Source organism: Jaculus jaculus, chromosome 6, assembly GCF_020740685.1.
Source record: "Jaculus jaculus isolate mJacJac1 chromosome 6, mJacJac1.mat.Y.cur, whole genome shotgun sequence".
Taxonomy (NCBI): domain Eukaryota; kingdom Metazoa; phylum Chordata; class Mammalia; order Rodentia; family Dipodidae; genus Jaculus; species Jaculus jaculus.
In genome coordinates, this window is record NC_059107.1 from 88288718 (window position 1) to 88306307 (window position 17590).

The 17590-nt window shown below is 41.2% G+C and overlaps 1 protein-coding gene across 4 annotated transcripts in view; it reads right to left on the minus strand.

Annotated features, from left to right (window-relative positions):
- Positions 1-11852: 11852 nt before the first annotated feature.
- Slc38a1 (solute carrier family 38 member 1) overlaps positions 11853-17590 on the minus strand; it is a 76173-nt gene continuing 70435 nt past the window's right edge. For all 4 annotated transcript variants that reach the window (XM_045152002.1, XM_045152000.1, XM_045152003.1 and 1 more), the window contains exon 16: positions 11853-17539. In XM_045152002.1, the coding sequence (XP_045007937.1) occupies positions 17438-17539 (102 nt within the window). In that variant the 3' untranslated portion in view covers positions 11853-17437. The remainder of the gene's footprint in view (positions 17540-17590) is intronic.

Genomic DNA, 17590 nt, shown 5'->3' on the forward strand with positions numbered 1-17590 from the left:
GGACTGATGGCTGCCAATCCCACCCAGCATTTTCATGGGTGCTGGGGGTCTGAACTCTGTTCTTTATACTTGTGTGGTAAGAACTTTATCTACAAAGCCATCTCCCCAGCCCTTTCTCATAAATATTTCTCAAACAGTGTTTGGCTGGTAGGAGGATCCCAGGCAAAGGACAATCATGTGAGTCACATAAAAAAAACACATGAGGGCTGGAGAGGTGTTTCAGCGGTTAAGCGCTTGCCTGTGAAGCTTAAGGACCCCGGTTCGAGGCTCGATTCTCCAGGACACACATTAGCCAGATGCACAAGGGGGCGCACGCGTCTGGAATTCGTCTGCAGTGGCTGGAGGCCCTGGCACGCCCATTCTCTCTCTCTCTCTCTCTCTCTCTCTCTCTCTCTGCCTCTTTCTCTGTCTGTCGCTCTCAAATAAATAAATATAAATAAACCAAAAAAAATTTAAAAAAAAAAACACATGAGGGCTGGAGAGATAGCTTAGTAGTTAAGTGCTTGCCAGTGAAGCCTAAGAACTCCAGTTTGAGGCTCAGTTCCCCAGGACCCACATTAGCCAGATGCACAAGGGGGAGCATGTGTCTGGAATTCGTTTGCAGTGGCTGGAAGCTCTGGCATGCCCTCTCTCTCTCTCTCTCTCTCTCTCTCTCTCTCTCTCTCTCTGTCTCTCTCTCACTCTCTGCCTCTTTTAAATAAATAAATAAAAATAAACAAAAAAAATTAAAAATAAACATATGAGATGAAGCTGAAATCAGCTGTCCAAACTTACTGGTTGCAGAGCTAAACTAAGAGTAAATCTGAAAGGCAATAAGAATGCCAATGATGATTTGACAGAGAAAGGTGGGAAAGTCTGGAATGAGACACTTCTACCTGGCTTCATGAAGAGCCTGGAGGCTGTGAGTAGTTAGACCTGGGGATGGGAAAATATTCTACTTGTAATTGTGACAAGTCTATACAATCTTTAGAAAGACATTTTAAATATTTTATTTATTTACTTATTCAAGAAGGAGAGAGCAAGAAAGAGGGAGGCAGGGAGAGAATGGGCACACCAGAGCCTCTAGTCACTGCAAATAAACTCCAGATGCATGTACCAACTTGTACAACTGGCTTACTTGGGTACTGGGGAATTGAACCTGGGTCCTTAGGCTTTGGAAGCAAGCACCTTAACCACTAAGCAATTTCTCCAGTTCCAAGAAGACATTTTTAAAGGAAAATATAGGACCTGTTCAATGGAGAGTTGATATTTCTGAAATATATCAAACAAAATCTATGGAAGTTGAGAGATATGCCATGGTTTGGATGGGAAGATGATCTGTGTGGATTCTTTACAAATAACTAAGATTAATGCACTTCAGTTCCAACCAGTAATATACCAATTTACCCATGATAAGAGATGTTTATTATAGCACTGTACATATTAACAAAAACTATACAAACCTCTATGGCGATTGAAAAGGGAAAAAACTAAAAATATATTTCTGAGCCAGGAATGGTGGCACACGCCTTTCATCCCAGCACATGGGAGTCAAAGGTAGGAGGATCACTGTGAGTTTGAGGCCACCCTGAGATTACATAGTGAATTCCAGGTAAGCCTGGGCTAGAGGGAAACCCTACCTCAAAAAAAACAAAAATAAAAGTTTATATATATATCTGGCTTATTCATACTAGGAAATGCTATGCAAAGATTCATAGAGTTCCTAGAGTTAAGTCTATAAGGATTGTTTTGGAAGAATATCTAGGCTCTATAATAAGTGGGGAAACATAAATAATTTACATTGGCTACAACCTGATGTGAACTATTCCAAGTTGTTGCTGTTTACCTAATTATATCATTCAATACTCATATCAATCCCATGGAAAGTGGCTGTTATTGGTTCTATTTTACAGAGACAAAACAGGTATGATTATACTAAGGAACAGATCTGAGGTTGCCATGTCAATAGATCTGAGCCAAACAGTCTGGCTGGAGAATTCATGTGTATAGCCACCATGATCAAAGCTATAGCTTTCAATGATCACTTTACTGTTCAAAAGTAATGACAGCCCTATATTTATGCGACTCTATATGAGCCTCTGGTGAAGATACTGCCTTTAGTTACTCAAGGGGATAGAATTATAAGAGAGATTATAAATCATTTATTTTTCTATTCTTTTTATCTTTTTTTAAAAAAATATGTTTGAGTGAGAGAGATAATTCCAAAGCCTCTAGTCACAGCAAATGAACTATAGATGCATGTGCTACCTTGTGCACTTGGCTTACACGGGTACTGGGGAATCAAACCTGGGTCCTTAGGCTTTGAATACAAGCACCGCAACTGCTAAACCATCTCTCCAGCCCCCATCATTTCTTTTTAAAAAGGACTTTATTTTTAAATATTTATCTTTTTATTATTTTTTTACAAGCAGAGAGAGTATGGGCCTGCTCATTTCTCTTGCTTAAGAGTTATTTTATTTTATTTATTTAAGACAGAGAGAGGAAGGGTGGGGAGGGAGAGAGAGAGAGAGAAAGGGCACACCAGGGCCTCTAGCCACTCCAGATGCATGCTCCACCATGTACATCTGGCTTATGTGGGACCTGGAGAATCGAACCTGGGTCCTTAGGCTTTGCAGGCATGTGCCTTAACTGCTAAGCCATCCCTCCAGCCCCCCATTAATCATTTCTTAACACATCTCTGTAATGTTTGGTTTGTTACAAAGAGAAACCCACATTTTTTTAAAATATCTGTAAAGAAAAATATTTAAAACTTAAGTTACTAACTTGTTAAGGGAGAAAAACAAGTCTGGGAACATAGTGTTGAGTTCTGCATCTAATTATTTCAACTTTGTGAGGAACAAGGACTTGCTGTAACTGACTACATTACTGTTTACTCACGCACTGAGCAGCTTCCCAGTTGTAAGTGCCGGGGATATAGCCAGATGCAGGTAGGGACAAGGAGACAATAAACAAATCAGCACAAGAAAGCATTTCAGCTGGAGACAAGGGCAGACTAGCAAAGGACAGCAAAGTAAGGGACGCAAAGAGTGTAATATGAATGGGATGGTGAGTGGTTATTTGTTATAGAACAGTTAGGGAAGGTCTTGGTGATAAGGTGACATTTAAGAAAATACTTGATGGCAATAAGGATCACTGCCATAGGAGTAAACTCTGAGAGTAACTATGGGAAGAGTGAGACAGCAGAAGGAACAATAATTTCAAAGGCTTTGAGGTCAGCACATGCTTGGTATAGTCAAGGGACAAGAGAGCCAATTTTGAATGGGGATGCTGAGGTGTAAGAGGTCATGAGATCATATTAACAAAGACAAGGTTTTTTTTCTGTGAGTGATATGGGCAGCCATTGGAGAACTTTGAACAGACAATGATATGATCCTAACTATTTAAGAGTAGGTTATTTACTTGGTTACTGGGCAGCACAGTCTTTGCCATTCCCTCCACACAGCACCTGCAAACACGACATTCCCTGCATGCATTATGTGAAGAGGATGTGGTCTGAGAGAGTCTCCTGGAAACTCTGAGAGCCCAATGGGGTCCTGAGAATATTTTCCTAGACCCTAACTGAACAGACTGCAGTTATAATGTGTTGTGCATTCTCTGTGATTTGTAATTGCTATGTCATTTAGAGAAAGGACTTTGGAAGAACGGTAGGGTCAGTATTTTAATCCACAAGGAATTTTTGTATTTGATTTTGAACAAGGGAGGAGGCCCACAGGACTAAAGTGATGCTGGCTCCTCCCTGCTAACACACCAAGCAAAATGAACCCCCCTTTAACAACCAAGATTTTGATTTGACAATAAGGCCTATATTCCCAGTACTCAAGAGGTTGAGACTAGAGGATCACAAATTTGTAAGCTGCCTAGCAAGACCGTGTATCAAAACAAGCACTCAAAAAACTCAGAATAATAGGGCAGAAGTGAAACAAAATATAATCTATAAACATTATTAACAAATAATGGATGCGTTTTTCCAAGATTTATGTGAAATTTATTTATTAAGAAGTATTCCTAAGGCAAATCCATAGGGGTCAGGGAGTGGATCTGAGCAAGGCCCAGCAAAGAAGGTGCTGTGTCAAACACAATTCACAATAAAGCTGGGCAGTCATGCTTGCCTGCCTCCACCTCAGTCCCACTGGGTGGCAAGGTCATTGTGCCACTTATACATTATTCCTGCCAGTCGTAGGTTAAGGGGGACATCTAACAGCCCAGGCATACAGACCACACATGAAGTCCATCAAATGTCTCTAAGGGAAGAACCTGGCAGAAGGACAGCATTTGATTGTCAAAGGTATCTTTGAAAGGTGCAGATATAGAGCAGCTCTGAGTCTCCCCTTCATGCTATACTGATGCCCAGAATTGCACAGGAAAATAAACCTTTACCTCAAATGCAAACTTTCATGTTGGAACCATCAAAGCAAGTGATTTCCCTGGCCAAAGAAGACTGCTTCTAAACCACACAGAAGAGTTATCCTTTCAGAAGGTGGGGACGGAACGTAACTTCTCTGATGCCCAGTTCCAAGCTCTAAGCAGTTTGCACAAAGCAGGTGCTCTGGAGCCTGGTCTGCTCACAGACTTTTTTGCCTGGACCACAAGTGGGTTGTTGCTATTTCTTTGTTTGAAGACAAGCTCTTTCCTCTTTTCTTTAGCAATATTTTGACTTTATTATTCTTAAAAGGAATGATAGGCTTAGATGGCTAAATTAGATATGAAAGCTTTGAGGTTATCCTTCTGCTTGATAGAACTCACTTGCATCTCTTCCAGAAAAAGGTTTAAGTTAACAACCTGTAATGTGGTACAATCTGAGCCTTTACTCAGTAATGAACAGCACATCAAGTACAAGTTCTGTACCTCTCTAACAATCTTGAGAGAGCTTAGCAAGTCATGTACCAGTCTAATATTATATCCTTTCTTCATCTAAAGTTTTGGATCCACCCCTGGCCTACTCTTTGAGACAGGATCTTGCCATGTAGCCTAGGCTGGTTAGTACCCACCATCCTTCTCCTTAGCATAACAAATGCTGAGACTACAGGCGTTTACCTTCAGTCTTAACTCCTGGGTCATTTTGTAAAAAATAAGTTATTTTTATTTATTTATTTATTTGACAGAGAAAGAAGGAGAGAGAGAGAGAAAAAAAGAATGGGCATGCCAGGGCCTTCAGCCACTGCAAACTCCAAATACATACGCTTCCTTATGCATCTGGCTAACATGGGTCCTGGTGAATCGAACTTGGGTCCTTTGGCTTTTCAGGCAAACACCTTAACAGCTAAGCCATCCCTCCAGCCCTCCTGGGTCATTTTAGACCCATTCCTGGCTGTCCATTAAAGGATATGATCTTATTGGTAAGGTAAATTACTTTCAAGGATTTCATAAATTCTTAAAATTCACAAAGCTTAGCTACTGTTGTGTTGGAATCAGTGAAAGAACCAGGCTATAGCCGATTTCTGGTCCTATGGCTGAGCAGTATCTCATGTGTATCTGAGATAGAGAGCAGACCTACCCTGGGATCCTGAAAGTGGGAGTCAAGGGGTAGAGGCTGGGGTTGATGAATGAGAGTTAACATAAGGATTGTTGCAGAATTTATTAAGAAAGAGAAACGTTGGAGAAATGGCAGGCAGGATGACAGAAACAGTAGGAAAGCAGACTGAATTGTGGTGAGGGCCAAAAAGAGAAACTGACCCTGTGTTATCCCCGTGCCTCCATATGAGTTGGACAGATTCAGACACAGAGTGGATGGGGCAGAGTTAGCACTGGCAGGTACCATCAGGTACCACACTCTCACCTCCTGCACATGAAACTGCCTGCTTTATACATTCTTACTAGAAATACACTAACAACCATTCTAGCAATCTGCTTATGAGCTAGGGTTAGTTGACCTTTTTTTCAGGTATTTGTTTTTCTTTGGGGATTTCCCTCTAATGTTTAAGCAAAGTTTTACAGTGTCTAGGTGCTTTATATTTTTAAAACAGCTTTTTTCCTATTTTTATGTTTGTGTATGCATTACATGTAGTTGGGGGTGCACATGTGCTTCAGTATAAATGTGGAGGTCAGAGGGTAATCTGGTGTGCTTCTCCTCTTCTTCCACCTTCTTTTGAGAATGGGTCTCTCTTGTGGCTGCTGCTGGAGAGATTTCAGATTCTCCTGGCTCTGCCTTTTGCCACTTAGGCAGGTTGGGATAATAGATGCTTGCATGACTTTCTATCTGGCTGTATATGGACACAGAGGAAGATGGAACTTGGGTGGGCAAGTCTGCAAGAAGAGCCTTTAACTGCTGCCATCTCCCCAACCCTAGGTGCTTCTTTGTGACAGTTACATTTCAACCAGAAAAAGTCAATCAATGATCTCTCTTAACTTCTTAGGAGGAAACAAGTAGGCACTCCTTTCTCCCCCAGGGAAGGCCATAACTGTTTTTTATGACTACTTGTCCAGATATCCTTTGCAGGGAACAAAAGGCTGCTGAAGAGGTCAGGGGGAATTGCAGGCTTCAGTGTCTGAGAGGTCAATTGTCACCCATGCAATTCCTTCATTTGTAGTGCACAGCGGTGAATGGAAGCCCTCCTGAGCTACAAGACCCATGGGTGCAACATGGGAGGAGATACAGGCAAAGGAAGAAGCTGTTTGTGACCTAGGTCTTCAAAGTGACTGTGTTCACAGCACTACATGGTATACGTCATCCTTCCATGAGTGTTCAGCCCCTATGGGGTTGAGGACATGCAAGATGGACCACAGCAGGATGGGTCAAGCAACTGCACAGGGCCTGTGCAATGTGACCGAAGTGGTGGCTGGATCCTAGGAGTAGATACTGCTGGAGGCAAATATCGGAGTTCTTAGTTTGGGGGTGAGGAAGTAAGTGCTGTTGGGAATCTTGGTAATTTGGCAAGAAAGATATGTTGAATAATTTGAACCTTAAATTTGAAAGACAGGTCTCGCCTTTTGTGTGTGTGTGTGTGTGTGTTTCTGTTCAACTTTTGATTTACACTAACTTTTGTGTCATATTGATCAGTTAGTTCCTTTGTGGCTTCTGTGTTTTGGACGAAAAAAGGCCCTCCTTACTCTAAGATATTATATGAGACAAAAGTACTCCCATTGTGATAGAAAAACTGCAAAGAATGTTGACATGGGGGAGGGGAGATTTCTGGGTGACCTTTCAATGAATATTACATAGCCCTTCCAGGTTATTTGAAGGAGACCTATGGCAGATGGATATGATAAAATGGACAGCCATGAACTATTACAGACTATTAACTACAGCTGTCTAGTCACATTATCGAGTAGGTTCTTGCTTCCTCAAACTTGCCTGAACCTGCTACAAACTTGACCAACATTGGGGTCTTTGGCCAAGAAAGAATGTCACCATGTCATGGACAAAGATTACGTGCCAAGGACATTCAACTCTTGCCAGTTCATGGGTACAAGTCTCTCAACTGACATCCCCCAGACTACTTTCAGGCTGAACCTGTGGAGCAGGTGGGACCTTCAAGGACTGTTTGCAATCCAGAAGCAAACAGCTTTATGAAAGCAGAATGTTACTCCAAAATTCAGTAGAACAAAATTGCAGAGGTCGAGATGACCTGAGGAGGAGAGTCTTACTGTGGCTCTGTAGATGCAATTTGAATGCTGCTTTATGGCCATATAAGGAAGTCATTTCTCTTTCCTCTAAAGCTAGCTTTAGTCTGTAGTCTTGCAGTTGATTCTACTTTTGCAAACCAGAAACATCTCTGCTTCTCACCAATCTCTGCACTGCACCCTGAATTTAAAAACTGACCAAATGCCCTTACTTCTTCAAAGCAATTTAGTCACATGCATAGATTCAACAAAAATCTTTCCTTTTTTTTTTAAATTGGACAAAATTGTGCAACCCTGGATTTCTTTTTTTTTTTTTTTTTTAAAAAAGCTGACTGCAGTGTTTAAACACTGACCCAGTTTTTGCAGTCATCTTGTGGTAATTTGAATGTATGTCTTCCATAGATTCAGGTGTTATGTATTTATTTATTTATTTATTTTTATGATTGAGAGAGAGAGAGAGAATTGGCATGTCAGGGCCTTCAGCTACTGCAAATGAACTCCAGATGCATGTACCACCTTGTGCATTTGGCTTATGTGGGCACTGGGGAATTGAACTGTGTACCTTTGTCTTTGCAGGCAAGTGCCTTAACTGCTAAGCCATCCCTCCAGCCCAACCCTGGATTTTCTTGAATGCTGTATTGGAGAATTCTGGTCAGTGGATGGGTATGTCAAGCAAATCTGAGAAGCAAGAGTTGGATTTATTCTAGAGCCACTGTCCACAAAAGCCCTTCCAGGAAAGTGGCCTGGGACCAGCCTTAGAGTTCCAAAGGTGGGGTATTAACCTTATACATCTAAGAAAAGGCACATCCTGATAGACCAGGAACCTTAGCAAATTTAGCAAATCAAGTAGAGAGGAACTTACCCAAATTTACAGAGAGTATAGGTGAAATACAATAAGGTTCCTTAGACTGACATTCGTAGCTTTAAACTGGCAAATAATAGACTTTCAAAAATCTAATTCTGTATTTCCAGAAGCTATTGAATAGGAGGTTATAAATTGACCTCCTTACTACACCTATGCAAATGAGGCCAAACCTCATGTTAAAAGCCTTTTTATTATCAGAAATAATCTTTGAGACTTTTATGGTAACAAAAAGGGAAGTTAAAATTGGAAAGACTTTCAAAAAGGCGAAAAGAAAAAAAAAGATGCATTTCCTGTGAAATGTTAGGGATACCATGTGAGTTATCCAAGTTTACACATAATGTTTACCTCCCCCTTCATTTTTTTTGTTTTTGTTTTTGTTTTTGAGCTATTTTACAATCCTATAAATTGTAGCAAACTGGTAGAGATAAAAAATTTTATTGTTCAGAGATACACATGAGTTCTGGTTGATATATAAGAGATTTCCCAAGGAACAAGGCTGGTTTTGCATAGATTAACAAATTCATTCTGGGAGCTTTTATGTCTGTTTTTTCTTTGTTGTTCTTTGTTTTTTTCTTTCCTGTCTTTAATGAGTCAGTGTCTCACTTTATGTCCTGCCTAGCCTTTGACTGTGCAGTCCAGGCTAGTCTCATCTGCCCGCTTTAGCGTTTTGAGTACACCATCTCCAACATGTGCCACCATGCCTGACATTGTAAACCATTTTTAGAACATCTTGTTCCTTAATAAATAATGAGCTAAAACTGGGCAAGATGGCTCATGCCTCTGCCAGCTCAGCACTTGGGAGGCTGAGGCAGGACTGCCATGAATTCAAGATCAGCCTGGGCTACAGACTGAGAGCCTGTCTTTTTAAAATTTTTTTAATTTTAATTTTATTTGAGAGAGAGAGAGAGAATTAGTGTGCCAGAGCCTCAGCCACTGCATTTAAACTCCAGATGCTTTCGCCACCCAGTAACCATGTGCAACACTGAATTTGCCTTACCTTTTGTGCGTCTGGTTTACATGGCATCTGGAGAGAGATCATGGGTCCTTAGGCTTCGCAGGCATCTTAACCACTAAGCCATTTCTCCAGCCCGAGAAAATCTGTCTTTTAAAAAGACAGTAGTAGCTGGTGTGAGGTAGCTCATGTATTTAATCCTAGCTCTCAGAAGGCAGAGGTAGGAGAATCACTGTGAGTTCAAGGCCAGCTTAGACTTTGGAGTGAGTTTTAGGTCAGCATGGGCTAGAGTGAAACATTACAACCATGTCTCAAGTGTATGAGTTCTACAACATGCATACCTTGGTCATTCTGAGCTCTCTATGATGGTCTGAGAATTGCTGTGCCAAACCAAGCTGCTTTAAGTGCTGCAGCTTTATGGTGCATTAGTATTTATTTATGCAGGTCATGAGGATGTTGTGTTAACCTTACCAAAGAGGAGCAGATTGTTCTCCCAACTTGAATTAATCTCAAAATGAAAAATTGACCAAACTACTTGGGCTTCATTTATCCTTTCCAGATGATTGTAATTCAGCAGAGCATAATTATGATTCTAGCTGGTAAGCAAATAGGGCCCAAGTTGCACCTTGCAAAAAACCAGGAGTGATTCTGCAGAGAAGGGGCAGGGACAATTGTGTGTTCCATAGGGCAGAATGCAGAGGCTACACAGCAGTATTAGAGGAAGTCAAGACTATCAAAGGTTGCTCATGGGCTGGAGGGATGGCTTCCTGGTTAAGGCGTTTGCCTACAAAGCCAAAGATCCAGGTTTGATTCCTCAGGACCCACATAAGCCAGATGCACAAGGGGGCACACACATCTGGAGTTCGTTTTCAGTAGCTGGAGGCCATGGCATGCCCATTCTCTCTTTCTTTCACTCTCTCTCTCTCTTTCTCTCTCAAATAAATATATAAAATATATATTTTTTAAAAAGTTGTTCATATTCTCAACATCCTTTCCAGTGCATGACCTTTTATCACTGCTTGGGCTTGAAGGCAATAATTATTCACAACTTTTGTTTTGTTTTGTTTTGTTTCTCGAGGTAGGGTCTCACTCTAGCCCAGGTTGACCTGGAAGTTACTACGTTGTCTCAGGGTGGCCTTGAACTCACAAGATCCTCTTACCTCTGCTTCCCCAGTGCTGGGACTAAAGGTGTGTGCCACCACACCCGGCTTGCTCATAATTTTTGCCTTTGCAATTCTGATCAATTAAGAAGTAGGAACAGGAGGCATGTAAAGATGAAAATAGCAGCTGTATTTCTACTGAAGTTGAGTTGGAGGGTATACCATGGATTGCTATATTCTGAATTTCTATCTAGAGATCCACTGTGTCATCATGGCCCTGGAGGGTAGACTGCCATCAATGAATAGTCCTGGGAGAACCACAGCTAGATTCATACCTAGTCACATCAAAAAAAGGCCCAGGTTGGGCCAGGCTCGGGGACATGTACCTTTAATCCCAGTACTCTGGAGGTAGAAGTAGGAGGATCATTGTGAGTTCAAAGCTAGTCTGGGACTATAGAGTGAATTCCAGGTTAGCCTGGGCTATAGTAAGACCTTGACTTGAAACAAACAAACAAACAAACAAACAAAAAGCCCAGGCTACCCCCACAGTAATTTCCCACAAAAAATTTGTATACAACCCTGGCCACCTTGCTCTGAGGAAACCATGCTAAGATACGGGAGAAGCAGGTATTGACAAGGCGAAGTACAAAGGTATGGGAACTTTCTTAAAAGGGGTTCCAAGAGATATGTAAATTTCCCATTTTTGGGGTAGTTGTGATGTGGGTACAGTGCCTTCTACAAAAGAGGACAGAAATTGAAATTGAGGGGGCTGGACAGATGGCTCAGTAATTAGTGGCACTTGCTCATAAAGCCTGATGGCCCAGGTTCGACTTGCCAGTACTCACGTAGAGCCAGATGTACAATATGGGCCATGTCTCTGGAGTTCACTTGCAGTGGCAAGAGGCTCTGGTGTGCTCATTTTCTCTATCTGCCTCTTTCTCTGTCTCTCTCAAATAAATAAATAAAAATGTAAAAAATGAACTGAAATCAACACTCATATTAAAAATACGAGCTTGGCTTAAAAAAGAGAACATTAAATTCAACCTACTCTGATTATGAAGAATGGAGAAATAGATGATATGTATTAGACTAGACAGATTCCAATCTAATTTAATATATATACGAGTATATATATGGTCTCAATGTGTAGCCCAGGCTGGTCTGAACCTCTCCAGCCCACTATCTCAGACTTCCAAGTGCTGGGATTAAAGGCAATGCACACAAGACCCAGCTAAAGTTTCGGTTCTTAAAGATAAACTTCCATGATCTAGAGCCATGGCATATACACAGTTCTTCCCCCAGGCACTCTGTAAAGCAGACAGTACTCGACTGCCCAGTCACAACTGCATCCCCAAATCAACACAAGGTTTGTAAATACTTTTAGTTCACATTTTAATGTTTAAAAACTATGTTAACAGAGCAGTTATAGAACAGAACTTCTTACATTTCTTTATTTACACCACATCCTGAAAAAAGAAAAAAAAAAAACAACCTCTATTTGGTTAACTGAAATGGCAAAATTTTGTGACTTGTGACTCACTTAAGATGCCTACCTGAAATTCATTTACAAGGTCTCTCCATGAATAAAACAGTGGTGTGCTACATGTACTGGACTCAGGCGAAGTCTAAGATACATACACTGGACTCTAGAGACTGGATTACATATCAATGATTAAGATTCAAGTTTTGGGGGGAAAATTACATAAAACAGTCTGTGTTGGCGTCAACACTAAAAGAAAAAGCAAACATGCAAGACTTTTAAAACTTGATAAAATAACAGGATTTCTTTTCCTTCAATTTGTGCTCATAGTAATATTCATCCCCTCCTCTCCAAAGACCCCAAAGCTTGGGGAAATGCATCAACTCAATTCTGAGGAAAAATAAAATCTCTCCCTACCTCTGCTTTCACAAGTACAGTGTTGTGGCATTGGTGTTAATTATGACAGGATTTTATAAAGAAACCATTTGTCACTTGGGGCACATCTGTTTATATATGAAAATGGTCTGGTTCTAAATCTTCCTTACTTATAGCTCAAAGAACTACCATTGAAATAATTGATCATAAATACCAGCATACTAAGTCAATGTGGCTATTTCTCAGACATTCCTTTGTTCTAAACAATTAATTAAGGTTTTAGATTTGAAGTTTACATTGAGACAACTATGGAAGAGAATGTGAAATTGTTCTAGTTCCCAAACAGAACCACTAATACTCATGAAAACATGTATTTCTTATGTGCAGAAACTAGTGACTTCTATTTCAGTGTGGATCAACAACTGCAAAAATATACAGCCTCCTATTTATGTACAATATATTTACACACACATGAAGTGTTCCTACAGGAAGCCTCAGCTGCATAGATTCTTCCTCGGAAAACACACCTTCTAACCTGTGTACAGATAGGCCCAGTGTCATTGCCCTTCCTCAGAGAAACTCAAAGGAAGGGAGACTTCTATAACCTTGTAGATTGTGCATTATTTTCAAGAACTTTCACTTTTAGATTTAGTGATATTTTTCAGTCGTTAGCCACCCCTCACGTTGTATCCCAAAGCTTTCTATCATTATAAACAACTTACTCTGTTTTTGAGAAAGCAGGTTGCTAAAGGATTCTCAGGTTTGCCGTCCCTAAGGAAAACCACTTCCTAGTATTGCTAAGTAATATACTCTTCTTTTTCCAAGTGGACAGGTGTTTACTTGAATGGGGGAAATACATTCTTAGTCTGCCCTCTCTTGGCCTCCAGCCATTTAAACAGATGAATGGAGGGGACCAATGGGCTTTGCTGAGAGATGTAAAATCAAGCATCTGCTCACATCACCCATGTACCTAGAAGTGCCACCACACCCTGTGCCCCGCTGGGGCAGGATTTCCTCTACTTTCATCTCAGGACAGTGTGTGGCTCCTTTGGTGGTATAGACAGCTCAGGAGAAAATTTGTTTTATTTACTTACTTATTTATTTTATGGTGCCAGGCAAGCACTCTACCACTGGGTGAAAACTCAGACTACCCTCATGATGAACACAACACTCTAGAGAGTTCACTCCTGACAAGAACTCATTTCCTGTAAGACTGCGTTTACAAAATGCATTTTCTTTCATGTACCTCAGGAATAATAAAGAAAATAAAGGGAAGAAAAGCTTCCCTTGATCTCTTCATAGCTGTTAAAAAAAAAACAACTCACATATCTTGCCTCAGACCAAAGTCTTCCTGAAGGGCAGGTTCATGCCCCTATAGGTTATTTCCATCAAGGGGCCACAGATTGCTTCCCTCTCCTACCCTCACAGAGGTTCTTGCTGCTGGGGCCCAAGCCTCCTCTCCCTGAGTCCTGTCATCTAAGGCAGGACCAATGCACAGGACAAAGACACTAATGAGCTTACAGTGGTTCTTCAACTTGATACCACTGACATCACCTGGAGGTCTGTTAACAGATCTCTGCAGCCACGAGAGTATCTACAGAGCCTGAGAATCTGCGTTCTAATATCTTCACAGGCGTGCTGGTCTGGGCGCCACACTGGCTTGGAGGTTCAAGTCCATTCTTAGGGTAGCTGTCATAGGTGTCCTCTGAAATACTGAAGAATTTTCCCACTGCAACCCAGCCCTGTGAATGCTTTTCTGTGTCTCAACACACTCTATAAATATAGGTAGGTGGAGATCGTTGGCTGCCTTTCATTGGATTCCTGGATGGTTCAATCATGATTACCAGCACTGAAGCCACTAGAAGGGCTGTGTACTATACCCTTCCTGCTGGAACATGGCAGAAGAAGTGTCTTTTTATGTAAGTGGCAGGGAAGGAGGTCAACACTGGGAGCTAAAGGTCATAGAAACAGAAGCAGCCAATCCAAACCTAGGGCTTCAAAGGAAACAAAAGGTGCGGACTGAGGAATGTCCCTGGATGCTGACACCCCACAGAAGCCCCCCACCCCATCCTCTTTCACCCTCCTCCTACTACCAGGCTTTCTGGCCAGCACACAGAGCGATAGTCCAGATGCCACCAGTAGCAGGTGGTGACATACTGGTAACTCTGACCACTTGTCCCCAGACTCTATTGTCCATGTGGGGACTTTGTTCTTACAGTCCTATTACCTGACTCCATTTCATCTAAAACAAGTCTGATCACTTTTCCAGCTGGTCTGGGGACCTAGCCTCCAATAACCCAATCTCTAAAAGAAGATACATTCTAGGATGCAAATAACCAATTGACAAAGTTTTGGAATATGATTTCCCTATAAGTTAGGGTGGCCTGTGCCTAGAAAGTAGATTTTCCTAGGCATGTTTTGTTACCCCCGTTCCTAGCAAGTAACACTGAGTAAGTGAGGAATGCGCAGCATTCCGGTGCTCCAGCAGAACAGTGCTGAGACCAAAGAAGAACGCTTTGCTTTCTGCGGCTAAGGGCTACTACTCTTCTGGCTACTAATTGAGTAGAAAAAAAAAAATCTATTGCATTTGACTGTGCTGTTTAAATTTTACCTAAAAATCTGTGAAATCAGTATGTTTTGGCTAGTAGTTCCCTATTTTGAAAGGAATTAAAACAGAGTACACTTTACAGCTACTATCACACAAACCAAGAACCTAATTTGTGATATCTGACATATGACAACAAGAAATTGAGATCAACATATGAAGGAGGTCTTACAAACATGTTATCACAGACCTCAGTAACACTGTGCTTCCTCTAAATAAATATATTTTAAATAAAATATTTCTTGCACCTATACATAAAATCTAGAAATCCAACATCATGACACATTCCAGAGTTAATGATAGTTTTCTGCTGTTACTTTGTGAAGGTAAAATGACTTGCTACAGAATAATGAGAAAGAGAGAAAGAGCATAACATTATAAGAGCAAACTATTATACATACTCTGCTACAGAGTTGTTCCACATTGATGTGATTAATGTGTCCCAGGTAATGATAACTTCATTACTTGGTTCTCTATTCAAGCTCCAGTGGTTGGCTGAATATTGTCTTGCTTAGTTTCTCTATTTTCCTATAACTTATAAACCACTTTGAAAAAGGACAGAGATGACTGTGGCTTTTCCTATCTAGGTCATGCTTACCTCTTTGCCTAACTCCAGCCCGAGGGGGATGTGATCCTGAAGCACTGTTGTAAAGCCATGATGATGCAATACCAGAAGCAACCTTTCCTTCTCCCCCTGGAAGAGGATGGCAGGTGCTTTGGGAAACCCGCCTTATCTGTGGGAGGACACTAGTCTCTAAAAGGACAGCTCCATATGACTCTCATGGGACTTGTGAAGGTTTCTAGGCATCTGAGTGGAAAGGAACAGAATTCAGAGCTAAGTACTGGACTCTGCCAAACAGTCTGCAGTCAGATTCTACCTATCCCAAGAAACAAATCTGCTCAGTGCACTGGTACCTTTCTGTGTTTGAAAATACACTCAGAGTCCATATAGCTCCCACAGCCCTGTTTGCAGAGAGCGGCTCATGGAGCATGCACACCGCTTACTATACATAAGCGAGATATAGTCCAGTCACAGATAGCAGCCCGTTTAGGGAGAGCTGCACTGGTTCCGTCAGGGATAACCAGTTCTTTCCTAGCTATCCTGTCCAAAGCGCTCTTCATTTTGGGTCTTCTTATAGTTACTTTCTGTTCTCTTTAGTACTAGATCTAGGAAAAGAGCCTGAGCATCTCTGTCCTTCTATATGGGACAGAGAGTGGTGAGGAGAGAGGAAGAAACAGTACAGAGGCCCTCTTGTCTTACCCATTTGGGGGGTAGGAAGGTACACAGTGATTTCAAAAGAGGTTCTCCACAAAGACTATCTCTGAGGGTTTGTTTTTAAGACTGAATGGATAGCTAATGGAGAACAAATAGAAATGAGGCTTATTTAAGATACAAAAATCTTATACTTTGTAATAACCTAGATTTAAAGATATAAAATAAGTCCTCTAAAGACTCCCCTAAGGTACACAATATAAAACAGGAATGATTTTTCTTAGGTTATCTTTACTTAGGTACACATTATTCTCTGTGGCAAAAAGCTGGGGGACATGACTAAATGCTGCTGGGCTTATAAACTAATAACACATGTATCTCCTTCAATAATACAGGCATAAAGTTGAAGACTATGTGCATCAATGGAGTGTTTTCTTAGGCATTCTGGACAATCTTATCTGCAGGTGCCATGAGCCCCCCTAGCAGAAGTTGGTTCAGCCTTGAGTAACTTTGACATCAAATGCGAAGGGGGAAACAGAACTTCATTTGTGTGATTACCCAAATGTGTATTTTAATATGTTTACCAAAGTGCCATCCCCAGCCCTTCCCAGCTGAGGACATGCACAGGAAACATCTCTATGTAGAAGCAGGGTATAGTACCAGCAGGTCTTGGAAGGACCACATGTGGCTGCTAGGTGATCAGAGTTGCCTCAAATATTGGGCATGCTCAGACCCAGCAATGGCACTAACCCTAGGTCTCTCTTATGGTTATCCCTGTGTGCTATGTTAACCAAAATAGGCAACTTATTTATGAAACCATTTTTTCTTCTGTAAAGCAAAATAAATATATACAATTCAAAGTTATTTCCTCTTCTAAAAAGGTACAGATAGAGCTGAACACCAGTAGGCGAATTATTTTATAATATAGATAGATGTATAACAAAGAAGCAGGGTTTATGAATATGTTTCCAAAGTTCTAAGAGATTTCAAAGCCACGAAACAGTTCGGACAGTGAAAAATAACTGATTGTGGAAAGTACTGGAAACGTGGATTGCATGAAATCGAGGAAAAAAATCCATAATTCCTAAAGAGATCCCAAATCTTAGAGGGACATGACCCATTATAGAAATAGGTCTGCTTCGACACCAAAGTGTTATTCCATTGTAACTATCATGTACATTTGTTCACTTGTGTAAACTTGCAAAAGAAGTGATGAGGGGTTGCTGATGTGTGTGTTGTGGTGACTTGGTGAGCCCCGATCAGAATGCTTCTCTTTTCTTGCTGGTCTTAGTGGCCTTCGTCACTGCCCGATGAGCAGGCCCAGTCGTAGATAACCAAGGGGATACTGACCAAGGAGAACAGCACCCCCAGACCCAAGAACAGGGCCGCCTGGAGCAACAAAAAACATGGATTATTTTCAGTGCAGCCAACATTTTCCTT